This window comes from Fusarium poae, chromosome 1, assembly GCF_019609905.1.
Source record: "Fusarium poae strain DAOMC 252244 chromosome 1, whole genome shotgun sequence".
In the NCBI taxonomy this organism is placed as follows: domain Eukaryota; kingdom Fungi; phylum Ascomycota; class Sordariomycetes; order Hypocreales; family Nectriaceae; genus Fusarium; species Fusarium poae.
Window position 1 is genome coordinate 5,105,079 of NC_058399.1, and position 25,077 is coordinate 5,130,155.

At 48.8% G+C, this 25,077-nt stretch overlaps 8 protein-coding genes across 8 annotated transcripts; 4 read left to right on the forward strand and 4 right to left on the reverse strand.

Annotated features, from left to right (window-relative positions):
- Positions 1-1,672: 1,672 nt before the first annotated feature.
- Positions 1,673-3,030, reverse strand: FPOAC1_001657 (uncharacterized protein; the record flags this gene model as incomplete). The annotated part of the gene is made up of 2 exons (XM_044846254.1): positions 1,673-2,625; positions 2,679-3,030. The coding sequence occupies 2 exons, from the start codon at positions 3,028-3,030 to the stop codon at positions 1,673-1,675; spliced, it is 1,305 nt and encodes a 434-aa protein (XP_044712170.1).
- A 536-nt stretch (positions 3,031-3,566) lies between these two features.
- FPOAC1_001658 (uncharacterized protein) lies at positions 3,567-5,652 on the forward strand (the record flags this gene model as incomplete). The annotated part of the gene is made up of 2 exons (XM_044846255.1): positions 3,567-3,788; positions 3,838-5,652. The coding sequence occupies 2 exons, from the start codon at positions 3,567-3,569 to the stop codon at positions 5,650-5,652; spliced, it is 2,037 nt and encodes a 678-aa protein (XP_044712171.1).
- Positions 5,653-8,633: 2,981 nt separating this feature from the next.
- FPOAC1_001659 (uncharacterized protein) lies at positions 8,634-10,925 on the forward strand (the record flags this gene model as incomplete). Its single annotated transcript, XM_044846256.1, has 3 exons — positions 8,634-8,824; positions 8,898-10,631; positions 10,682-10,925. The coding sequence occupies 3 exons, from the start codon at positions 8,634-8,636 to the stop codon at positions 10,923-10,925; spliced, it is 2,169 nt and encodes a 722-aa protein (XP_044712172.1).
- A 3,553-nt stretch (positions 10,926-14,478) lies between these two features.
- On the forward strand, positions 14,479-15,885 carry FPOAC1_001660 (uncharacterized protein; the record flags this gene model as incomplete). Its single annotated transcript, XM_044846257.1, has 1 exon — positions 14,479-15,885. The coding sequence occupies one exon, from the start codon at positions 14,479-14,481 to the stop codon at positions 15,883-15,885; it is 1,407 nt and encodes a 468-aa protein (XP_044712173.1).
- A 1,060-nt stretch (positions 15,886-16,945) lies between these two features.
- On the reverse strand, positions 16,946-19,102 carry FPOAC1_001661 (uncharacterized protein; the record flags this gene model as incomplete). Its single annotated transcript, XM_044846258.1, has 2 exons — positions 16,946-18,606; positions 18,697-19,102. The coding sequence occupies 2 exons, from the start codon at positions 19,100-19,102 to the stop codon at positions 16,946-16,948; spliced, it is 2,067 nt and encodes a 688-aa protein (XP_044712174.1).
- Positions 19,103-20,781: 1,679 nt separating this feature from the next.
- On the reverse strand, positions 20,782-21,312 carry FPOAC1_001662 (uncharacterized protein; the record flags this gene model as incomplete). Its single annotated transcript, XM_044846259.1, has 3 exons — positions 20,782-20,939; positions 20,990-21,049; positions 21,099-21,312. The coding sequence occupies 3 exons, from the start codon at positions 21,310-21,312 to the stop codon at positions 20,782-20,784; spliced, it is 432 nt and encodes a 143-aa protein (XP_044712175.1).
- Positions 21,313-21,627: 315 nt separating this feature from the next.
- Positions 21,628-23,783, forward strand: FPOAC1_001663 (uncharacterized protein; the record flags this gene model as incomplete). The annotated part of the gene is made up of 3 exons (XM_044846260.1): positions 21,628-21,676; positions 21,755-22,184; positions 22,232-23,783. 3 exons carry the CDS (start codon positions 21,628-21,630, stop codon positions 23,781-23,783), a joined length of 2,031 nt encoding a protein of 676 aa, XP_044712176.1.
- Positions 23,784-24,158: 375 nt separating this feature from the next.
- Positions 24,159-24,881, reverse strand: FPOAC1_001664 (uncharacterized protein; the record flags this gene model as incomplete). The annotated part of the gene is made up of 3 exons (XM_044846261.1): positions 24,159-24,287; positions 24,340-24,750; positions 24,813-24,881. 3 exons carry the CDS (start codon positions 24,879-24,881, stop codon positions 24,159-24,161), a joined length of 609 nt encoding a protein of 202 aa, XP_044712177.1.
- Between the last annotated feature and the right edge of the window lie 196 nt (positions 24,882-25,077).

Sequence of the window (25,077 nt, forward strand, 5' to 3'; positions counted from 1 at the left end):
GAGTAAAGAGTCCAGACCTGTTAGGATCTCCGTCGAGTCGATGCGAAATTGGCCGAGTTTGAGTTACTTAAATTGAGAAGAGATGAGGCTGGCTAAGATTGTGTTGAGTCGAGTCGAGTCGAGTCGAATTGACGTGACGTGGATCTGAAGGCGTTATCAAAAACGACAACAACAACGATCTCTTTTTCTGTCAAACAGAATTTTGCAGAAGTACAACAAGTGCCTTTTTAGATACTTGAGAGTCCGAAAAAGAACATAAACGAAATAACGGTGCTCAGTTTTTTTTTCCTCTTAATTAGTATGACAAGAGGTCATGACAGGAAGCCAAAAACCTGAGGTCCCCCTCTGGATACGTTACTAGGGGCCTTTTTTAGTAGGTAACGTTAGGTAAAGTTATGGAAGGCAAATACGGTGGACGTCCACTTTGACGCTCTCAAACTCAGCCCAGTGGCTCTTTCCCATCTACTAACGAGACCTACGGTCAACCGCGAATGGTAGTCGAAAAGAAGCGGAGACAGCCAATGATAGGTCGAACTCATGAGTATAATATACTTGGATCATACCAATTGACATATAAATTGAAGCAATAATTGGCCTCGTGGTCTTGAATTGTCTCCCCCTCTTTCTCTAGACGACTTCCATGCTTTCTCACTGTGACCTCCATAGTCCCACGACGTCGCGAACAATAGCGGGGCAGTCAAGAGGCTCGAGTTGGCGTCTCTATCCATCGAGCTAGTTCCTTAACAGAACCGCATGCATTTGACACTGATGACAGATATATCTTTAGCACTCACAGGGCCCAGTAACAAGCATCCGCTAATCTCACCCGGTGGTTGCACGATTTACGCATCCAATAGCCATCCCGTATCTGACCCCGTGCTTGAGCGACAGGTCCGGCTTGCAACTCCGGGGATGCGATACTACATAGTACTGTATCTCCATTTAGCTATAGATTGTGGATGCATCACAACGGAGCCTCTTTGGTGCTTCTCCGCGCGGTCAACACGCAACATCACTCAACTTATCGCCAAATCCAATAACCTGCTGTGTTTCTATTGATAACCCCAAGAAGAAACGTCATGAACCAGGGGGTCAAGAGGATATGGGCCCATCTCTTAAACTAAACCCTGCGGTTGGTGTCCAACTTCAGCCCTTTCGAGATGAACATCTCAGTCCTAGTCTTGTATAATTACATCATTCTTTCCTATTCGATTCCGTCGTGATCACTTGCACGACTCGGCGTGTGCCTCTGCTTTCTTAGTTTCTGAGTAATGAGATTTGTGCCATATCATCACAATCAGCAAGGGCCAGTCAAGCAGAAACATCGTGAGCATTGTTGTCCTCTGCAGACTAACTCCATTACGCCAAGTCTATACAATATGAACTTCTCTCGGTCAAGCCCCTACCCAGATAATTGCAACTGTATATAATACGCGATGCATAAGTACAAGTTATTGTGGTGAAATACCGAAAGAAAGGCTTTACTATGCTACATATTGAAAACTACGACGCAGGGTTATACCCAGAGTCTGACCACCCATGTTATCGATACAGTTGATGCCAACAGCAGCCTCTTCAATGCGGCCGTTGTTGGTTCTCAGTTATTTCCGAAAAACCTATCAACCACCTCCGGGACCGCGTGGCGATCGTATAGTGATTCCACACCATATATCTAATTCTTCTTTGCGTCTGTCTCTTTTGACTCGGCTAGACTGTCAGCCATGGCTTCAGCAGTCGCCTTCTTCAGGCGCTCGCTATCGTCAGTCTTATCATCCTTGGACTTCTGATGTGTCTCCCTCTCATCTTCACTATCTCCCAAGCTGAATGGATCGTTCTCTACGATGGGACTTGGCTCAACGGCGGACATAGGTTGCCACTTGCTTCCTCTTGTACCGCTGCTGGGGGCCGCATCCTTGGGTGGCACTCTTGGTGATGAGTCGTACATGTTGATTTCTTCTGTCTCCTCCTTGAATCCAACTCGTCGGCCGTTGCTAGGCTTGGGTGAAGTTGATGGAGGCGGGGGCTTGTACATGCCAGTGTTGGCCATGGGCCGGTTCATGGGTGCTAAAATCGTCAATATTTGCTTTGGCGCATTGTGTTTGCGATACTCACTTCCATCAGATGAGAACTTCATACCAGCGAAGTCATCGCTGAGCACTTGAGGGTCCGCATCATATCGATCATAATCACCGCTCCGGCGGCTAGACTCTCCAGGACGACGGAAAGGCTGTCCTTGTCTTTGTGCCTGCTCCTCGCTTTCATCGAAATTCTCCTCAATCTTTTTTTTCAGGTTTGTGATCCATCCGTTGACCTTTTCCTGTGTCTCAAAGAACCCTTTTCGAAGGTTTTCGCGAATGACGGGGAGGTCGTCGTCGAGGAAGCTGTGCTCGCGATCGTCGCCCCATTCTGGACCTTGTTGTCCCTGTCTTTGTCGTCCATCGTTGGCTCCACGGTTGGCAGTTCGGTTCTCGTAGGCACCGACATTGTCATAGTGCTCCGCGAGCTGGCGCGCATATAGTTCATCGGCCTCCATTTGCGACATCTGAGATCGGTTCTGGGGCCTGGGGGGCTGAGGAGGTGGGACATCGGCAGGTTCGTTTTGAGCAGCATCGGGGTCAGTCAACTCTATGCGCATGTTAGTCTACTTTGTCTTCAGAGTATGGTTCATTGGAACGAACCCAGCAAAGCGTTGAACGCAGGCTCAACGCGACCACCGCTGGCTCTCAGCACAGCCTTGATGACACTAATCTCTACACTAGGGAAAGCTTCCTTGAGTATGGCCTCATTCTGTTGAGTTTCAGAGACAGGACGGGGAGGTTTAGGAGGCGCTGCCTCGTTTGGAGAAGTCGGGGCCTGGGCCTGGGCAGGAGCCTTGGACTGGGAGGTGTTTGTGGCGACAGCAGTAGTTGTGGTGTTGCCATCGTCACCTCCTAAGACGCCGGATTCCTGGACATCGTCATCGTCGAGATCAAGGGGTCGGGCAGTAGTAGGCGACTCAGGGCCACTCTCGGTGGTGGCCTTGTTCTTCATCGAAAGGGATGTTAGCGCTCGTCCTCTGGTCGCAGCTGTACTAAGACGGCTCTTGATAGGAGTACTATACCGTTTCTCCAGGGGCTGACATCGTGATCGCACTTCTCTTTGGCACAACTTGAGTTGGAGCTCAAAATGTCACGATTATATAGACGAAATTTGATTGAGGTTGGCTGAAATATGGGCAATGTCGAGGGAAATTGGGGGATTTCGCTTCAGCCTGGCCTTGCTCGTGATACTAATGTCAAGTGAGGCGCGAGGGGTCAATTAGCCTACACGAAGCTGATGACGTTGACCCACTCGCCACAATGCACCCTTATACGATTCACCTTCTTTAATTGGTTGGCACACTCTTGCGACACAGCTCGTCTCAACTCTAGGGTAACTTCAATGCGCAGAAGTTGGCTTCGCATAACGTTGACTGTAAGTAAACAGAGTAATTTTCATGAAGCTATAGTGCAAACTCATACGCGTGTTTGAAAGTCTCATGCCTTTTTCGGCTTCAGGGTTGTACAAGCCAATCTGATCGTGTCAAAATGACCGACTTGGACCTGGATGCATCTTTTATTCCAGCTCTTCACAAACCAGCAGCATTACTTCCTATCGCAAAACACCGCGAAAGCCTTTTGTATGTCATTGAGAAACACCCTGTCACTATTGTTATAGGCCAGACAGGCTCTGGAAAAACGACGCAGATACCACAATTCCTAGAGCAAGCAGGCTGGTGTTCAGATGGAAAAATTATCGGCGTCACTCAGGTTAGTACGAAGCTATATCCATATCTACAAAGTTACTGACATCCACCAGCCTCGTCGTGTCGCGGCAACTACGGTAGCGGTACGTGTTGCGGAAGAAGTTGGCTGTGAACTAGGCAAAGAGGTTGGGTACTCAATACGCTTTGAGGATGTGACCTCGGCCTCAACCAAGATAAAGTTTCTCACAGACGGCCTCCTCATCAGGGAGGCTCTCGTTGACCCGCTGTTGACGCGCTACTCAGTCGTCATGGTAGATGAGGCACATGAGAGATCTATCAGTACCGATGTCTTGCTAGGCCTTCTAAAAAAGATTCGCCGGAAGCGACCTGAGTTGCGTATCATCATCAGCAGTGCTACCCTACAAGCCAAGGAGTTTTTAAACTTTTTCACATCAAACAGCGACGACCAAACTAATAGCAAGAACAGCGACAAGGAGAAGAAAGACGAGGTTGGTGCCATCGTGAGTCTTGAGGGAAGGACATACCCCATAGATATACTATATCTAGAGTCACCAGCAGAAAACTATGTCGAGAAGGCTATCGATGTCATTTTCGACATACATACCCAAGAGGGTGAAGGAGACATCCTAGTCTTCCTGACTGGTCGAGAGGAGATTGACAATGCAATACAGGCAGTCAGTGAGCGGATGATGGATCTCAATTCCAAACACAGCCCATTGATGCCACTGCCACTATATGCTGGCTTGTCAACAGAACAGCAGATGTATGTGTTTGACAAGCCATCTGAGGGCACTCGAAAGGTCGTTTTCTCAACGAATATCGCAGAAGCTTCAGTCACGATCGATGGAATCGTTTTCGTGGTGGATAGTGGCTTCGTGAAATTAAGGGCATATGACCCAAGGACAGGTATAGAGTCCCTCACTGCCACACCTGTTTCCAAGGCGGCTGCATCCCAACGTGCCGGACGAGCTGGACGAACAAAACCTGGGAAATGCTTTCGGTTATATACCGAGCAGAGCTATCAATCACTGGAAGATGCCAATATTCCTGAGCTACAACGATCGAATCTGGCACCTGTTGTTCTCCAGCTTAAAGCGTTGGGTATAGACAACATTGTGCGGTTCGATTTTCTCTCTCCACCACCGTCTGAACTCATGGCAAAGGCTCTCGAGTTACTATACGCCCTTGGAGCCCTGGATGAATATGCCAAGCTCACTCGACCTATGGGTTCCAGGATGGCTGAGTTGGCTGTTGAGCCGATGATGGCCAAAACGCTCCTAGCAGCATCATCATTTGGATGTTTGAGCGAGATGCTAACCATTGCTGCTATGACAAGCCTTGGAGGTAGTGTATGGTTCTCTCACGAGGGCGAAAGAAAGAAAATGGAAACATCACGCAGAAAGTTTGCTGTTGAGGAGGGCGACCATTTGACATTGCTCAACGCCTACCAAGCCTTTGTCACCAAGGGTCGGAAAGAAGCAAAGTTCTGTCATGATAATAACCTCAACTACAAGTCGATGAGTCGAGCGATCAGCATTCGAGCACAGCTAAAGCGGTATCTTGAACGATTCAGTATTAATGTGGATGAAACTCTCACCGGTCAAGCGTCATCGGAAGACAACGCCAAAAAGGCAGAACAGATCCGCCGTTGTCTTACATCGGGTTATTTTGCCCAGGCAGCAAGGATGCAGCCAGACGGGACATTTCGCAACGTGGAGGGCAACATGGTTCTTCACGCGCATCCCACTTCACTCATGTTCAACCGCAAGGCAGACTGGGTCATCTTCCACGAAGCGATGGAAACTGGCAGCAAGATATTCATCAAGGATGTCACCAAGATCGAGAAGACCTGGCTCCTAGAGTATGCACCAGAGTTCTACAAGATCACGACCGATCGACGGGGATGAGAAGAGAGACGGATACAAATGGAGACGGGGCCGGTGACAGCCAGGTGAAACAGCCAGGAAGGCCAAGACAGGAAATAGCTAGGTTGTCAGATGAATGGCGGTTTCAGAACTTCGGCATTAAGCACAATAAATGTTAGCTACTCTGTACGGTGTGAGGCATTTCGCTATTTCTCCACAAGCGACAAAGAAAATGCCAACTGCTTGATTTGCAGTCAGATGGCATGACAGGGCCATAGCTTGATTTCTCAGGGCATTGCCTTGATCTGACGAGTTTGGTTATGAGATATTATAGGGATACCCATGGACGTTAACGATCTAGCTTGCTTGTCAGCAGTCAGACTACGGGATAATTAATTTGTCACTGACCGCCATCAGACGGAACTCAAATATCAACGTGGACGTAATGGTAATACAATGAGAGTCTCGCCAAAGAAGCAAAACAAGCTTCAAAACAACCTTATGGGGTTTCCATCCAGCACATAAGGTAACAGCGGCAATAGCTTCGTCTCAAGATATCAGGGAGCCTCATCAAATCTGAGACCAAAATAAGCATCCGGTTTCCCCGGCGGATCGGTGAAGTATGCCGCGAAGACGGCTCTACGAGGCCATCGGTTCAAATTACAAGCTCCGTCTTGACGTCGTCTATTAATTCTTAGTTCATGTACTCTGTAATTTGGTGTAATCAAGACCCCCCCGCCCGCTGACTATCTGTGTGTGCGTTGTGTGTGAGCTAGTAGGCAAGCGATACAACTGCTAATATCGAGTAACAAAAGCACAAAAACGAGCACCAAGCTGCATTGCACTAAAAACAGCGCATTGTGGGCAATTGTTAAAATTATGACCCACGGCAACTAGAAGAATCTAATGCAATAACATGCTGTCGGAACGACTCAGCCTTTAAATAATTGGTGATATGCATCTTGATATGAGGGAGTTGACGATCTCTTGTAGCCACCTGCAGCTAGTTATTCAGCCAGGGGTAGAAACCGGGAAATCGACAGTATGAGATGGTAGAGATTGACTGTGTTTTCGCGAGTGAAGTTTTTGTCGCTTTCGGATGTAATGTCTTACACAGCGTCGCCCAGTTAGCTGGTAACGGGAGACTACAGAACGTCTTCGGTCATTTGTAACGGATACTGCCTTGAGGTCTCAAGTGCCGAGACGAGTTCGTCCAAAAGAGCTTCGAGGCCTTTAATGTCTGCCAACTATGCAGTGCACATGTACCTGCAGCAGCCACCATGATTGACTTGACCTACTTAACTAGCATGCGCCCCTGACGCCACTGTGTTGCGGACAGGCGGGGATAGAAACTTCTCCCCCTTTATTTACTTTCCTTTTCAAGGCTTGGTGTTGTCCAAGCAAACCAGTTCCACGGCATTCGTTGGCTCAGTGCCTGTTCCCTGATCGGTTGCTCCACATAATAACCGGGATTAGTCTGATCCTAGACTCGTGCCTTGCATGAAGCGCTCATAACTCATTGCATTCTTGTGATTTGACTGGCCAGGGGCCGATTGTGCATGTTGACTCGTCGCTTTGTGCGAGATTGTGCCTGGTTGTGCACCCATAAGCAGCTTCTGAAGCTTCTTCTTGGTTATCCATGGCTGTTGTGACTGGTGGTTTGATGCGGGCGCTAACGGGGTGGCGAGGCAAGAGAGTCTTTTTGGAAATTAAACGGTTCTTTTATTTCCTGTCTTCGGTCGGCTTGGGGAAAGGTTTGCGAAAGAGGCTTGAATATCCGCACATTGGTATCTGCGCTTGTCGTTGATGACTGCTTATAGAGATACGGTCAATGGCTGGCCCAAGCAACACAACGCAATCAATCTTCCATCTGTCGTTGTGCACCTGGCAAGGCTTCCATGACGATTTGGAGCCTTGACCGGTCCTTGTTGCAAACTCTCCATGGATCCGTGAATAGGATGCGCTGAGAAAGCTGTTCCAAGGTCCACCTTAATCTCTCTTGGAGGAGTCCTTGGAAGGGGTCGAAAAAGACCAGGGTTCAAGAGCCAATCCGATGGTTTGACCTGGTGTCACTCCATTTCGCTCCGCCGTGTCTCCCCTGATTGGGATATCGTTTAACAACTAGTTTGACCAAAGCACAGGCGCATTGTCTGGGATGGACGGGATCCATGAACGGCCTTTATCCCCTGTCTCTGCTGCGTTGGCGGCCCTCCCGACGATTATGGCTCTGTGAAAAATAAGAGAAACTCGCTGTGGCAGGGCATTTCGGCCAGTGAAGCAGGGGAATACATGGCGTTCTCAGCTACTGAGGCCGTCTCTTGTATCGTGTTGTCCAGGTTATCTTTGGTGGAGAGGTTCGCTTCCCTATTTACCTGCACCTGCCTCTCCTAAGCTACTCCTGTGCCTCTCCCGTAGTGCTCCACTCACGTCAAGCTCCACCACCTCCTCTTCCTCTTTACCTACTCTCCTTCTCTCACTCATTCGTCGTTTCTTTCTTTCGTTCTCCAACTGTTCTTCGGTTGACGACGACAGCATCATTCTGTATTTTTTGCCAAAGCTGTGCGCCAGCGGGCTTCCACTCTTTTATAACTGCTTAATTCTAGAGCCAACAAGCTCAAGTCATTCGTTCTGTTTGGTCTATTGTTTAGTGACCGCGACCTTCTTTCACAACATCACAATCGCTAAATAGCTTCTGCTCGCTAGCTTTTGGCATTTCAGTCTCGTCCTTTCCGATCATACTGTGCTCAGTACCCGTTTCTACGCTTCTTGCAATCCTTGAACGAACCGATTTCAGCTTCTCATTCATTCGACTGCCGTATCGACAACATTCACACTGATACTATCACCTACATCTCAACTGTATAATTCCGACAGTTGTGTTTTCGGACGTTAATTTTCGACAACTCTTAATATTCTTATATGCCACCTGACGAATTTTCTTTGGAGGAACCAAAACAACTTTGACGATCGACATCTTGTTATAGAGTCTATGCGCTAGCAACGACGAAAACATCAACAACACCATGGGGCTTACTCACTATCGAGGCCAGCGCGCCGATACTGGCCAGCATGCTTCGTCGATTTCACAAAAGACAGCCTCTTCGTCATCAACCATCTTTCGCCGACTAGTCGCCAGAGAAAGCTGCAAGGATGACAACACCTGTGCAGCAGCAAGTGCAAGCAGCTTGGTTGTCCCTATCGTAGTCGCCATCATGTATGCTCAAACCGCGCATTTGATTGAAATCAGTCGTCGACTGGATCGTGTTTGCTAATATTTGTTTGTTTAGTGTGCCCATTGTTCTTATCATCGGCTTCCTGTACTACCTTCATCGTAGAAACATGAAGAAGCAGTTGATGGAGGATGCCCACGACCCCCACAAGAGCCTGGACTTCGGACTGGACGATGGCGGCGCAAAGAAGTCTGCCCGTCGAAGTATCTTTATGGGAGGGGGTGAGAAGACCCTCGCCCATAAACCCAGTCAGCTGTCAATGGATATGAACCTCTCATCGCCTTACTTGTTGCCTCCAGGCCTCCAGGAATCGCGCGAGTCACTCAACTCTCTGGCTAAGTCGTTGGGAAATGATAATCAGGACCCTTACCAGTACGTTGCAGCCATTACGCAAAGCGAGACCGGCTCATTGCGGTCCTTCAAACCCAAGGATTCCCTCGCGCACAATACTAAATTTAACAGTCCCCGTAACTCGGGTAAACCTGGAAGTCTCAAGATGCCTCCCTCGCGCATGAACTCCTTGCCCGAGACACCAGTCTCCGCAACTGAATCTAGAGTCGATCCTTTCGGCACTCCCAAGATGCCTGCGCCAGCTCACCAAGCCAAGTCTCCTTTTGATTCTGACAAGGATGGTTTCCATCCTGCTCCTATCGTGCCTGAGATCGGAGTCGTTTCCAATTTCGATGAGAAGCATGCTGTTCCGTCTGTCCAACAACCTCCTGTTGCGCGATCCAAGACTCCTGATTTCGAGTTGCCCAACTTCTCACAGGAACCTGCCACCGACTTTCCTCTGCCTCCTGCTCGTGAGCATGAGGCAACTGGTCTGGGTTTGAACTTCTCTCTTCCTCAGCCCAAGTCTCCTACCGTGTCTTCTCCCGATGCTCCAAAATCCGCCCCTCTTGCTCAGAACCGACAGAGTGAAGGTTCCAACTATGCTGCCGCTGACATTTCAAGTTACTATGAGGACCATGATGACGACGCCCGTGGTCGTTCCATGCAGCGAGGATCATTTGTCGAAGCCGCGCCTCAACAGAATGGTCTCGGAGTTCCTCAGCAAGACAACAAGCGCCTTTCAGTTGGATTCCGACCTCTTCCCCCGGATGATATTAACGAGTCTGAGGATCCTGAGTACCGTGCCAACCGTATCCGTTCTTTCTACAAGGAGTACTTTGGAGAGAGCGAGGAGGCGCCTCCACCAATGCCTCCCATGCCTGCTATGGCACAAGGTGGTGCTCCTGCTCCTCGTGCCGCCGCCGCCGCTCAGTACTATGAGGATTATGATCAAGGTTATATGGGTGGTGACCAAGCCTACTTTGACCCCGAGACAAACACATTTGTCATGCCTTATGCCCAGCCCGTCACTCGCCGTGCCATGACACCTCCTCCGGCTGGCCGCCGTCCTGGCCCCGGTCGCCCAGGCCCCCGCCCTCGTGGTCCTAATGGCTCTATCGGTGGCATGAGCTTCCACAGTGGTCCTGGAGGACGATCCCGCGCTGGCTCTGCTCTTGGCCCTCGACCTGACTCTTCAGCCTCAGCCAGGATGCGACAGCCTCCCATGAAGAGGATGCCCCCTCCTGCGCCTCTGGCCACCTTGCCCACTCCTTCAAAGCTTCGAGACGATAACTCTTTCCTCATCAACGCTGCCGACTTTGCCCCTCCCAGCACCATTCGTGATACAGCAGCCGGCCGTTCTCAAAGTCCCTTCGGCGAGAGACGACCTTACTCCCCATCTGTCCCTGCTGCTCAAACTTTGGCCTCGCCCTTTGAGGAGCTCGCCGCCCTTCCTAGCCCGTAAGTTCTCCCTACCAATTGACACTATGGCTCTTGCTAACCATTCACAGTCATCTTCTCCGCAAGTCCGGTACATTCACTGGTCTCGACTTTGCGCCCCCCAAGAAGTTCAAGGATTCCGACAACATGAGTGATGCTGGAAGTATCAGGAGTAACCGTAGTGGCATGTCTCAAGCTCAGCTTGGAGCCATCCGCAACGGAGCCGGACGTGTCAGCCGACTGCCTGGTGACCAAGTGTTCACTGCTGATGCACTACAAGACACGCTGAAGCCATCTTGGGGCATTCGACCTTGATAAATCAAAAAGCAGCGCAAACATTGTTGTGAATAATCCGAGATTTCGGTCATCACAGACGTGTGAAAAATTCTCTTAGCGTTGTCCTTTTGGCATTCATTACACAGCGTGCGCGGGTGTTGTCCACTTTGCACATTTTTCTCTTCTCAGGCGCATTTTAGGGTTATGATGTCTTGCGATATTATTCTTCATACTGGGAACCTGCTGGCTTGCATATTATAGACGGTCTTGGAAAACCACACGACAAACTAGATGACGACTGTCGGCTTGGATGACGTCCAGCCGTTGTACATAGGTCAATTGGATCTGCCGTTGATCACTTCAACTTTGGCATCTTGTTTCTATACTCTTTTTTCGTTTCATAACGTTACCTTGCGATTTCTCCACTGTAACTACGACACATAACCTTGAATTTCCGGGCTGTGAAGATGCAGTCACGACATTTCTCGTATCCTTTTCACTATCGCAATACCTAACCGATGCCGCATTCATTGTTCATTTAATGACATTGGATGCTGGGCCATGCACAAGTAAGGCACGTAACGATTGGCAGGTTTAGTAAATCATTTGGGCATCGTGGATTATGGCGATCACTATCTAGTCTCCGTCGAATCAAGGCCGTGTTCCTGGAGCAATACGACGACACGCGATCAGATTCTATTTTTGGGCTCTGTTGTGCTTTAGCTGTGGAGGTCAACGCCTCAGTGGAGCTGACAACAAATCTTCCTGGCATCAAGGAACAGGAAGGAAAATTTCGATAGTGTTTGCATTCTATCTCTTTAGTCTGACTCGATAATGGCAAATGATGAGTGTAAATTCTTGGACTATTCTGCGTGATACGACCCTGGGCTATACTCCGTGGTATGATTTATAGGATACATGCTATTAGATGTATGTATATTTAGGCCCCGATAAGTATCAGGTTGTGATCTCAGCAACATAATCTGGGGTGGCTGTCATAGGTCTGGTTTGTACAGAGTATAGACAAAGCCCATAATGACGATGAACAAAGGCCATTTCAATCCTTTGATGAGGCTGCCAAGCGACATGCTTCGGCTGTCGAGTTGCCAATAGTCTAGGCCACCAAAGTATAGGGATCCTCGCAGTGGTGGATCGTGTCATTTAACGTTCAGGTCAGCTTGTGTACATAGTAGGTAGGTAGGCCTCTTTGAACATTCAATTTGAAAGGGCGACCATGTCTCAGCTCTGACATTCCAATTTATAGACAAGCTTTTCGATACGGAGTGCAATTTAATCGTGGATGAGTGGTTATCACCCACTTGACCGTGGAGCGTCAGGTCTTACATACATAAAAGCTAGGGTCGCATTGCATCGACATTTCTGGTCATGGCGCCGAGATTACATATATGCTCTGAATTAAGATTGATGGCACGTGAGGTTGGAAGATATCAGGTTTTCGGTATCAGGCTCGAATCTAATAGAGGATTTTGACAAAGAACGATGTCATGTTTCTGTTGTTCCTTTTGCGTGCGGAATAATGACATTCCATTGCAGCAACAATTAAATTAAAGGGTTTCTGACACGCCATACATGTGATTGAATGCCAGCCACCTCGGCGATAAATTTGATTAGATGTGTTAATATCCCGCAGTCTCCCTCGTGCTTTTGCGAGAATTATTAGGTTCGAAAGATAGGATCCTGCAAGGTATGCATTTCATAATGAATGATCATCACAGGGTCTGTCTCTATCCCTAGAAGCTGAAGTTCAGTGGCGGATTCTCTTGAGGGTTTTGTCGCTGGGCCTCATCATCATGACGTGATAACCCCATTTAGTGAAACGAAGATGGCGAGGGCCTGTAGAGGGAACTTTTCTGCACCATTGCCCGGTGTTGATGTTGTCGTTGGTTGTGGTGTTGGCGTTGTGGTTGCTGTTCTGCTGCAGAGGAAATTAGAGTCTCCAGGCCGATGTAAGGGAGAGTTCTTTTCTTCTTCTTTCGGGGTAAAGCTTAAATAATTGCTTGCTTCTTGCTTCTTCAGTAACTACAGCGATGAATAAAATGTCAACAAATAAGATAACGATGGCAGCAATTCAATTTTAATATCGATAGGACAGGCCCACGGAGCGTCTGCTCGTGTCGCTCCATTGATCGTCCCGAGAACATCAGAAAAGCAGACCAAGTTCAAGGAGTATCTAAAAGTATCAGAAACACACAGCCTCATTGAGGTGGGAGGGGCGGCTCGTATCCATAGCATCGTCCTTGGGGGCTCTGTGCCAAGAAGACCCCGAATGAAGCCAGCAAACCAGATCGGGACAGACCAATTGTCAACTTTGTGGCTGACGAGCCCCGAGTCTTAGGTTTTTGAACGTGTGCGAATGGCAGTGTCGAGCCAAAAAGAAAGGCCCGATGCTGGTTTTAATCATTATGTGCCACACTCGTCTCAGCTTGTGATAATTCCTCGACATTTCCATCGTCCGGTTGAGTGTTCTGTTCTGCTTACAACTTCTTTATTGGTACTCACTCCTGTCTCTTGTCCAAGAACGAACAAGTGAACCGGGATAACATAGCGCAATACGCCTCTTTCCATTCCCGAAAGCAAACCGGCACCCGTTTTCTCTTAGCTGCCGTTCGCATCGCTGTAAATTGCTTAGCTGAACGGCTCAGGACACCTATATTCGTTACCCGGACAGGTATCTGAAAATTGAGCTCTGGTTTGTCAGTTCAGTCTGGGCTCAAAAGAACAAGGCGGCGTTTTCCTATGTACAGAGACTACTCAAGCAAGGTACGTTACATTACGTTACGTTGGATCTCAATCTGGAATCCAAAGCCTTCTTGGCCTTGAACGGGAAAAGGAAAGCAAAAAAGAATTGGAGCTCGAGCATTGTTCGCTCCAGGTCCTGGTCTGTCCTGGCACAAGTTGGTGGAGCTGCGAGGTCATTTACTGGGCCTCCTGCTCCTTCCACCTCCAGCGGCCGCTAAGACCTCCATTTGAGTTCCTGCCCGTTACGTTAGGGTGGGTGCGGTCTTTCCAGGCTATTACTCTCTCTGTTTTTACCCGACTTGCCATCCCCATACCATACCATACCACACCATCCATACCCAGACCCAACTTCACTTTCGCTTCTTACTCTCATTCTCACGCATCAACAGGTTCAATCGCAAACTGTTGCCTTTTCGTCTTTGACGCGTCCCTGGCGAATACTTTCGTTTCTTTCTTATTTTTGAAACGGATCAACAGTTGCTCAACAGCTCCAAAGGTACGTTGTGTTACGATGCATCTATGCATATGTGCATTTGCATCTCATCCTCCTATTGCTTGAGCATTCGCTACATTACAATGATATCTCAATCCCAATCTCATTCTCCCTCAAACCCCCATGCTCGCGCCCTCAAATCTAGACTTCCGATCTGGAGAAATTTGATCGCCAATATTTCTTCATCCCGTTACAACGTTATCGCGTCTAATATCAACGCCCCCTTCTGTTGATTGACTTTACCCGCTGCTGCACCGTCTCCCTTAGACGCATGTTCCCAAACTCTACCTCTTTCTGAACCTCGAGATTCTCAATGCGAGGGCCCGACAATTAACTAACATGTTTCTCGATATCAGACAACTCCTCAGCGTGAGCGCGCCTGCCTTCGCCATGTCCACACCAGGTCAACCTGCTCAGCCCACCGCTGCGCAACCTTCGGCTGCCAACCCATCTTCTCCTGCCGACGACAGCAGTAACAGCGACGCCGCCAACCAGCCTTCCTCGGCCGTGGATAATTCTTCTCCTGCTGCCCCAGCTACCTCGGACCCAGCTTCGGCCCAACCCTCCAACAACAGCCCTTCAGCTACTCAGAACCAGCCAAGTGCTGCCCCGACTGATAACGAACAACCAACGAGCAATCCTGCAGAAGCATCTGATGATGCCAGTCCTACCAACTCACCTCCTGCCGAGGAAACATCCGCTGCGGATGCGTCACCTTCGTCTGATGACCCTTCACCTTCCACAAGACCTAACAGTGCTACTCAAGCCAACCCTACCACCGAAGTCGCAAACCCATCCTCTACCGATGACAGCAACAACGATCCTAGTTCAACCGAAGAAGCTGCCGCATCTGAGATAACTACGTCCGAGGTTCTGTCGACTGTCATCACAGTAACAGGTAGCTCAGGGCCTGAAACGAGCATTGTTTTGGTTACCGCCATCCGTACCCAAAAGGTCACAGCTACCGAGGACTCTACGTCGGCCACTGGTACGGACGATGCTGATGCAATTGGCAGTGGTGGCAGCGGTGGTGGAGGCGAAGGTTTGAGTCAGAAGAGCAAGGTTGCCATAGGTGTTGCCGTACCAATTGCGGCTATTATCATTTTTGCTCTCCTGGGCCTGTTCTGGTGGAAGAAGAGAAAGACCAGAAGGCAGGCCGAGGAGGAGCGAAGAAAGGAAGTCGAAGACTACGCCTACAACCCGAACGCCGACCCTACGATCCCTGCTGTCGGAATGGCAGACAGTGGTTACGAGATGAGGGAAGATGGTTCTTCAGGTTATCGAGGCTGGGGCAACACGACTATCGGATCTACTGGTCGCAAGGCCTCCACTACCCTGTCTGGTGGTGTCACTGGCGCCTACTCAGACATTACTTCACCAACCCGAGGAAATATGTCGGATGCTCGCTCTGGCGAGCCTCTTATGGACGGATCGCATTCCCCAGAAGGCGAGATCCTTGGAGCCATGGGTCCTTCTGCTGCCAACAACCGCGGTGCTGATGTGCACCGTGGTCCCTCTAACGCTTCCTCTTCATACAGTGCTGCTGGCCGATCTGATGCATCAGACCCCGTAGGAGTACCATATGGTGCCGGCGGGTCATACTATGACCAATACTCGCAAAACCCTTATAGTGACAACGGGCCTCAACAGGCCATTATTCGAGATAACCCTGCACGCCGAAACACACGCATTGAGAATCCCTCTCATTATCCACAGCAGAGTGCAGGTATCTCACAAAACTTTTAAAATCAGCTTGTTTTTCTCCTTTTACGCTGCCATAATCGGTCGCTACGAAATTTCATATGTCTCTAGAAAGATACCCACGTCCTTCGATATTTCTCGCTAGGAGGTGGAATGTGCACTCAAACGGCGTTTCACACTTCACGGCGTCTACTTTGTTCTTTTAAATCCAGCCATTTCCTAAGAGTAGGCTGCATCTTAATCACTCTTTAACATCTTGAGCATCATCTCGAGAGCAACCTTTTTTTCAACTATAACATTTCAGAACCGGTGCTTTCCTGGTTTCTTTTTCCTTTTTATTTTGGCTTCAAATTCAACAACGACAGGGTGGCTACCCTTTTGAGTACGTTTACATTACGAGGTGGAACTTGTATATACGAGGGATGGCGGAGTTTTGTCAGGCTCTGTCCGGCACGATTGAAAGGGCTATTTTCTTTCACAGCCTTGTAATACTCTATTGAAAGGGGAGTGAAAAGTTATTCTGAGTCGAGGTGTTTCAGCTGTATCAGGTGGACTTGGTATGGTTTTAGAAGCCGGTGGACGAACGATGTTGAGAGACGGATTTATAGAAGTGTATAGCAAACGAATTGATGAGTTGCTATGCAATACTTCTGTTATCGACTGTGCGTTAAGATGCAAATGCCACACTAGTCTACAGTCCCGTGTACTTTTTTATTTACAAGTGCATCTAGCTCCGTCTTGAGGTTCCTATGTCTGTGTTTCCGAACTTTGTCAGCACATGAAGTCACGGGAGGATGCCCAAGTAACGGTCTTTTAACTGCAAAATCTAGTAGTCTCAATTCTGAATCTAAGTTTGCAACTGTGTATAATCTCTAGCTGTATAGAGACTTTCAATACGCCAGTTCCACAGAAAGTCAATGTACACTCAATCACCCAAACGTCAAAACATCAAGATCTGAATAAGAAAACAAAAGCATGAGAGAAGTGCCAAAAAAAACGTCCCTTCCAAACTCCCGGCTCAGGAAATACAAATATTAGGGACTATAAGATGCCCTAGTTCTACCTGACCTGAATATCAGGAAAGTAGACACGGAAGCTTGACAAATCACAAAGTGTTCACTGTCCCCTGATGGACTGTAGCAGAGCGAGCGAGCTCCTTAAGGCGTTTCTTTTCTGCCCATTCCCGACTCGCAATTCTAGAGCGTTCTGCAGCCTGTTCTCGGGCTAGCCGCGTCGCTTCCTCACGCTCGCGCCTCTCACGCTCCCTGTCTTGCACGTAAGCGTTGTTGTCTCGCTGGAAAATCTCCCGGCCTCGCATTTTGAGTTGGTATGCCTCTTCGGCAGAAAGGGCAGCTCGCTTTCCAATACCGCCGCCAGTAGATGAAGAGGTTCCCCGATTGAGATTCTCATGTGACGTGGCGGTAGACAGTCGACCTCGACTCTGGGAAATCTGGTTTTGGGAGCTAGGAGCTGACCGCGGTCCCAAACTGGACATCCGCTTTGACTTGACGTTGGTCGGTTGCTTCGCGGTGTCCTCTTGCGGCGGCAACTTTCCTCGACGGGCAAGACTTGCAATAGTCTCTCGTGGGATGCTACCCGGTGTAATACTGTTCCGCATAGGTCTGGCCTTGAACTCCCGCTTGCGTTGTTCCTCTTCTTCTTGTGCCTTCAGGCGGGCCTCACGCTCTTCACGCTTACGACGGGAAATGGCTTCTCCCGGAAGCTCAAAGGTGGGCTTAGTGAGTGGCTTACTAGACTTCGGTCTCGGTGGAGGTACATAAGCTTTCTGAGCCTCTGTCTTCTGGGCCTTGCGGGCTTCACGCTGTTCCTTCAGGCGGCGAGCTACAGCCTCTCCAGGAAGTTCGAACTTGGGAACGGTGGGCGGCTTCCCGGATTTGACAGGTGTCTTCGAGATTGTATATTGAGAGCTGGTCAACTTCCCACGTGAGAATTGCGGCTTTGCTTTGGGAGTATTGTCCGAGTCGTCCTGTTTCTTGTCACGAAATACAAGAGAGGTTGACCGACGAAGAGGAGGCTCTGCCTTTTCAGTAGGTTTGATGCGCAATGTCGAAGACATGCCGATTACTGATGCTCTCTTAGAGATAGCCGGTCTTCTTGCTGGAGAGGGCGGCTCTAGATGTTTACTGCTCAGGGTAGCGTTTTCAGGCAAGGCAATTTGTCGTGCCTGCGTGACAGCATCAATAGCCTCGAGCTCATCTTCAAGCTTGTCGAGTTCTTCAAAAGAGTCCTCGATTCGGGGCACTGAAAAGGAACCACGTCGTGACAACTCCCCATAACTGCTACTTCGATCGCTGATCAATGTAAGAGAAGGCGAAAGAGCCGCCTGCTCTACCACCTCCGCTACCTCGGGTACCTTGAGTGGAACAGTCGGATAATCTTGGTACGCTGGGGGTGGTGCCAGGGCCATGCTGGCTGTACTATAGGGCATATGCGAAGGCTCAAAACCTAAAGCCAGGTAATCTTCGGCTGCTAACGGGGTCGCTAGAAAATTGTAGCTGTCAGTATGACTGCGAAGACCAAGGCCATTGTGTCGTGGCATGCGTTCCAGCAGGGTACAACCATAAACCTTGGCCTCGGTATTGCGACGGTCGTTGCCGTCATTGTTAAGAGTGCCACGGTCGTTGGCTTCGCCATGTGGCTCCGGGAACGAAACCAACCATTCGAAGTGACCTGCTCGGTGGGAGAAATAGGGTTTTTTACTCAAGGGTTCTGCATCAGCCAATGGGTGCGATTTGAAAGTGTATGCTTCATGAATTGTGTTAGTATTGGTACATGAAGTAGATGAGTTCTAGGCTTCAGTTGACTTGGGAATCAGGGATTGTAAAAGAAACAAACCTTCAAGTGACAGTTGATCAACAGAATGATTGCTATCCGCAATCAAACTGGCGCTGGTCAACATTGATTCTTCTTCCTCTACTACCTCGAGGGGTTCGAAGGTCTCGGTCTCGGTAGATGAGTGCTGTATTCGACGAAAAGGTAGTGGAGTCCTGACGGGCCCAGGTCTGAGAAACAACTTTTGGTTTCGATGTTGTTGAGGTGAGCTCTCAACGAGATTTTGATTTTGGACCTGACCCGGTGAAAGCTCCTTAAGTGTCTCTCGGGTTGGCAAAGAGGAAGAGTGATACGAAGTAGAATTAGGTTCCAAGTAATGAAGATCCCGGCAGGTCGTGCACCCAGAAGAGACCGGGGCCTCGTTAGCGTCACTGTGGACTTGGGGTTGATGAGCCATCATGTTAGCCATGGTTGATTTTAGGATAACGAGATGAGCCGAGGGAGACCCCTAAGGCCAGAATGCCAGGGTGCATAGAGGCTCTAGAGAGACAATAAGTGAAAACGGGGCGCCACCAGGTTTCTCGTAGGTCGAATCTCAAGTGATAATAATCAGGGATCTGAATGTAATTTTACAAACAACAGGGGTAAGGCTATCAAGACGACGGCCAACAGCGGGGCCTTGTCTGAGTCTAGACTTGGGTAATGTAAAACACAGATGGTGTTGTAGAAGTGATGAAAGTGATGAAAACGGAACGACCAAAATACCTAAGCAATGGCGAATGGGTTTATGGGAAATGTTGGTGAATGGAGAGGAGAAGAAGATGGCTACACATAGAGTGACGTGAATAAAAACAATAACAATAAACCATGGCAACCGCAAAGGTGCATATTACTATCCATACCACCTTCCCATTTACTGTCGCGGACCTTCTGTTTCTTTTTGACATATGGAGTAGCTTCAATCGAGGCTTCCTTCCTTGATAATCGTAAATAACTAAACTATAGCACACTAGGTAATAACCATAGATTAACCAACAACTCTCCTACAAAACATTCTCTGATAATTCACAAGTCATGACTGGTAGTTTGAAGTACCTTGATCTACATATAGCTTCGACTTTATGAAAGCAATTGCCGTATTTCATTGGCCCGCTGAGCTCCAGAGCGGGAGTCCCACTCTTGTGCAGAAGTATGATGACATGCGCAAACGAGATCCACATCAGTAAATTGTAAATTGTTTACATACAAGTACTGGTCAAGATTGTCTGCCTACCAAAGTACCTACCTATGCTTAGAGATTGTTCAAGTGCTATATATAGAATATCATACAGTGAATGGATTTTGTGGCATACAAAACAAGACAATGTTAGTCATTGACAAAATGAGATGGACTAGGATATGATTTCAATCATAATTAACCATGTCAGAGTAAGTTGCCAAGACTAACTTGAATGAGAATTCAGGCGCTAATGGCTCTTCATATGAACATCTTTGAATAATAATTTCATGAATTTTGGTAGCCGCTCAAAGTCGGCAGATGTCTTCTGCCTTCTTGTCCTTGATGGCTTGAGGTACCCAGCGAAAGAAGTCTTCTCAGCTTAGATGAATACTATAAGATCTTCCTCGGCTCTATAATGATAATTGACCAGACCAAAAAGGTTCGCTTGTCGAGTCGATTGCTGACTCCCTGGAATATGACCATGGCCGCCACTCATGTCAAGCGACCAGAAACCCCCTTTCGAAGCCACCTGGTAGTCATCCTCAACTCTTGCTAAGATTTCGACTCAGAGCCATTCCATAAAAGAGCCGTTCGTGCCGCGCGCGGTTATCGTACCGCATCGATGTGCCTTCTCTCTCTCGTGTATCGCTTTGTGATGTCACGCCAAGCTGTATACCCAAGGCTAGTAGAGCTCTAGAGGACAATAGGCCGGTGACGACCTAACGCTGCAACTTCGGTTGTTGTATCGTAAGTCAATTTGATGCGAATACTAACAACCATGCGTTTGGATCGGTTTCTTCGATGTAACATTCGGCAAACGAGGACTGAAATGCTAGATCCATGGGTATCGGCTATCTTGACTTGAAGATATCACAAAAAATGGTTGTGTGTTTGTCTGAAATGTTTTCATCTGGAAAGGCTCTGTAAATTCATGATTGTTCTTCCTCGGCCGCTGCTTCTGCTGCTTCTGCTTGGGCTTGTAATGCTGGCGCATGCTCTGTTGGGATCCGGACCAGAGTTTGAGGAAGGGGTCCCGTCGCTTGTTCGGGTGTTTGTGTGTGATCTGCTGCTGTCTTTGAAAGCTTGGCTACGAGGTTGTTAGCCAAATTCCTACCGTTATAGGGTTCTGGGACATACAAGAAGCCATGTTGATGGCACGTAGCACATTATGCCAGTTTCCAACGACTGCTGCAATTGCTATTCGAGGTCAGCACGAGCACTTCAAAATCAGTCGAGTCTTCTTCACCTTCTGTCCCGTCCGACAATGTTGAAAGCCTTTGCTCCAATGCCTCCATTTGGGTTGCGACTGCAGCACTGAGCTCTCGAAGCTCTTTAAGATTTTCGAGTTCAGCCTTCTTTTCTTCAATACGCGCTAGTAATGCTGGTGACTGTCCGGTCGACGATGCCGAGGCGCTCGGTGCGCGCATGTGCGAGGAAATAGGTCGCGTCGGGTAGGACATGATGAAGGATGTTGTGATGGAATTAACCTTTGTACTGGTTGACAACGCCTTAGCAGTTAACTAAACTGTCACCGCGTTGCTTCCATCGATACCGATGGTGGGGTTCAACGTGGGGTTTACACAGAGGCCGTATCCTAGGCAACCGACAGCCAAGCGCTATGACAAAAACAGCTATAGTCAATATATACAACCAAAAAAAATCCCTTTTCCATTGGCATGCAATAACAGTGTGACTCGGACAAAAGCACACATCATCGCTCGACTAACCTCAGGAAACCTCGAATCCAACATCACCAAGCCACCCCATTATGAACTATGGCTAGACTGAACGAACCCCCTGTGTCTACAGACAGTCTTGAAACGCGTGAGTCCCAGATCAGCTCCTTGATCTTCAACTGCTGTACTATGTTCACGCGAACTGACAATGTCTTGTGATTTCCAGTTCGAAAGAAGCTTCTACGTCAAAACCGTGACCTCGCCAAATCAAATAATATTCGTGCTCTTCGCATCCGAGAGCTCGAGAATGATTGCGCTTGCATGCTGTCCGAGAACCTAGAGCTTCGAGGTCGTATCTTGGAGCTAGAAAAGGAGCTCGAAGACAACAACTCTCGAAGAATTGCCGATCATGCACTCGCGATTAAGGCCAAGATGGAATCCCAGCTTACTGAATGGGGCGCCCTTCTCGCTGGTCTAGGTCTTGAGCCCCCTATGAAACGACACTCTCCACGCCCACGAAAGTCAACAAAGCCAAGATTGAGCTTCAGCTCTGCTAGGCCTAGCCCTTCCCAGCGACGATTACGTGATATTGCTCGGGAAATTGAGGAGTTGGGACACATTTCGGAGACCAAATCCTACCCAAGACAGTCCATGAAGTAAGTCGGCTCACCAACTCAGACAGAAGCCTTCTAACAACAAACAGCCCTGAGCAAATCTTGGCCCTTCGATCAGAAGCTCATTCGGACGACATGGCAGATGCATCTCAGTCACCCGAACTTGGACCCCCGCCCGTATCACAATTTATCGAAACAGAGGACCAAGATCCAGTAAAGATAGACTCACCTTCTCCTTCCCGATCTGCTCCCTCGCCTGTACATGTACAAGAAAGCCCCAGAACAAAACTTGCGCCACCCGAAACTTTCACATCACCACAGACTACCAAGATGCTGCCCCGATCAACTTCACCTGAGAAGAAGCGAACAGAGGAGACTGCCAAGCATCAGCAACCGAGATTAATGGAGACTAACACCCTGGCTACTAAGTCCATCGAAATCACGGCCGAGAAACCAGCTATGGAACCACCTGCGGTCGAATTCCAGCAAATTAAGATAGGATCAAAGAGGAAGCTTGCCGCTAGAGACGACATGGTTACCATTAGATCACAGAGGAACAACGATGAGAACGAGAACCCCCAGACTTCCAACGAGAAACGATCGATTCGCGAAAAAGCAGGAGATCGAATAGTGAAAGATATTTCCGGCATGAAGAAGGATTCGCGTGAGAAGGCGAGCGCCACGGGTACAAGGAAGCCTCTGTCAGCAAAGAGCACAAATGATGATATGACCTCACCCAAGAAGGTTTTCAAGCCAGTCAGCACCGACGAGATCGCTGCAGCCAAAGCCGATCTTGTGAGATCCAAAACTTCCCAAGATCGGCCCAAATCCAGGTCCAGATCTTTGGCCCCTATTACCATTGAGCCTGTCCAAGACCTTGAGCATACAGCTCCTGAAGTTGTAGATGTGCAGTGTGGGCTTGCAACACCTTACACAGAACCCTCGCTCCTCTCCCTACATTCACCAGATACCACCGCTTCAAAAAACGCAGGGCGAGGAGGAACTCCACCACCTGGCGATGTCAACGCCAGCCGAGAGCCTGCAAGACCTAGCCGACGAAATAGGACTGCAGTCAGCTATGCTGAGCCTAACCTCAGAGACAAAATGCGAAGACCCACAAAGGAGATGCTTGATGCCGTCGCAGGAGAGGGTAAATATGCCCGACGTTCCAGCGCAACTGAACAGGCTCCAGAAGCCGGTAAAGTGAAGCGTGAGAGTGGAACAGAAGACTCGTGGAAGCAACTGTCCAGCGACAATGCGACAAGCCCAGAGAATGGACCTGGCAGTATTCCTGCTAGTCCTTTGGCCGGAAAGTGCTTAAGCCCCGAGATCGCTAAGAACATGGCCATCCGAAGCGGTAGGCGCAGCTCTATGACGATCCAGGATTTAGTTGCAGGCAGCGAAACCTCACACGAGGATGGCAGGGATGAAACGGCATCCGACACGACCGGACTGAGTGAAGTCGACATTTATGAATTCACGCCCTCATCACCGCAGTATGAAGAACATGCCCCTGTCAGAAATAAGAGGAAGACCACCAGTCGCCAAACCTCACGGCGCGTCTCATCTGCTGTTCATGATGAAGAGGGTTCCGAAGCTAGGGAACGTGCCTCATCGAGACGAAGGAGTATGATGCTGTAATGATTGCATATTGCGATTGGAGTTTGGTAGAACATTTTGGGGCGTTTTTTGTCTTTCTTGTTTCTTCAAAAGGAGTTTGTTGTTGCCTGTCAGCGTTGGTGCTGCTTGGACGGGAATTATCCAGACTGGTTATATGCCCATGATACCTCTACAAAGCGATGGATAGTTGTTTGCATTTTTTCAATATCTGTATTTGCAGTTATAATGCCCTTTGACAAGCACCCGATTGATTAATTGATGCTTTATTGGATCTGAGAATGATTCTCTTTCTTTTGTGAGAACCCTGCGTGATGGTTTAATGTGTGACTGGGTATAGATTCTGCTGCTGGTCTTGAAGAAGTCGCTGAATGTAAACTCCCTCTATCTATATGAAAATCATGATGATGCTCCCCCTGAAGGCTCTACTGGTTTTGTGTATGTCACCTTCTCAACTGCCACGTTCTCATTGCCCTTGTCGTCCTTTCGTAATTGGTAGACGTATAGGGTGAGCGAGATGCCTTGGACCTAGGGTAGGGTCAGTAAGCGCATTTACAAAAACAGATGGAAAACATCATACATCCATAAGACAGAAGCTCGGCGTAGGCTCTTCGGCCTCTTGGCTGAAACCCTCCATGAAAGCGCCGGTCGCACTGCCAGGGTTTACGAAGAACTTGTCCATATACTCAAAGGCGTCAAAGCGGTGAGTACCACCCCAACACAGAACATCCACATCCAATTTGTTCGCCTCGGCCAGAAGAAGGTCTGGTTCGTTAGAGACGAGTGTGAAACCCTCCAGGAAACCAATGCGAAGGCTTCCATGGGTGACGACCTGGGTCAATGGGAGGGAGGTGGCCTCGACGTCATAGCGGCCTCTCACAATTTTGAGATCGGGGGAGACGGATCGCAAGTACTCGTACGTGTGCTTATCGGTCAAGTTTCCAAGGCAAAGCGTCTGGCTGATCTTTCCGGGGGAGAGAAGCTTCTTGAACTATAACGATAGCCATGTTAGCGATGCGCGCGACCTAGAAAGCACCGCGGGCTGGATCGTACCTTGGCGGGGATGTCAAGCGCCCGATCCGGGATGTGGAGGTCTCCTATAACAAGAATGAGGAAGGCCATCTTTTCTCTGTGACAATGGAAGAGAAAGGAGGCTGAAGGTGGTATTTGCGATTGAGTAACGAGAGGCGCGAGCTGCCAGCACCTTAACTTAGAGATCAGCTACGAGGGGCACAGCTACTAATAGTATGAACAGTACAGCCCATAACATACGTAGGACGCTCGGATACAGCGGTAGAGTTGGCGCCGCATCTTCATA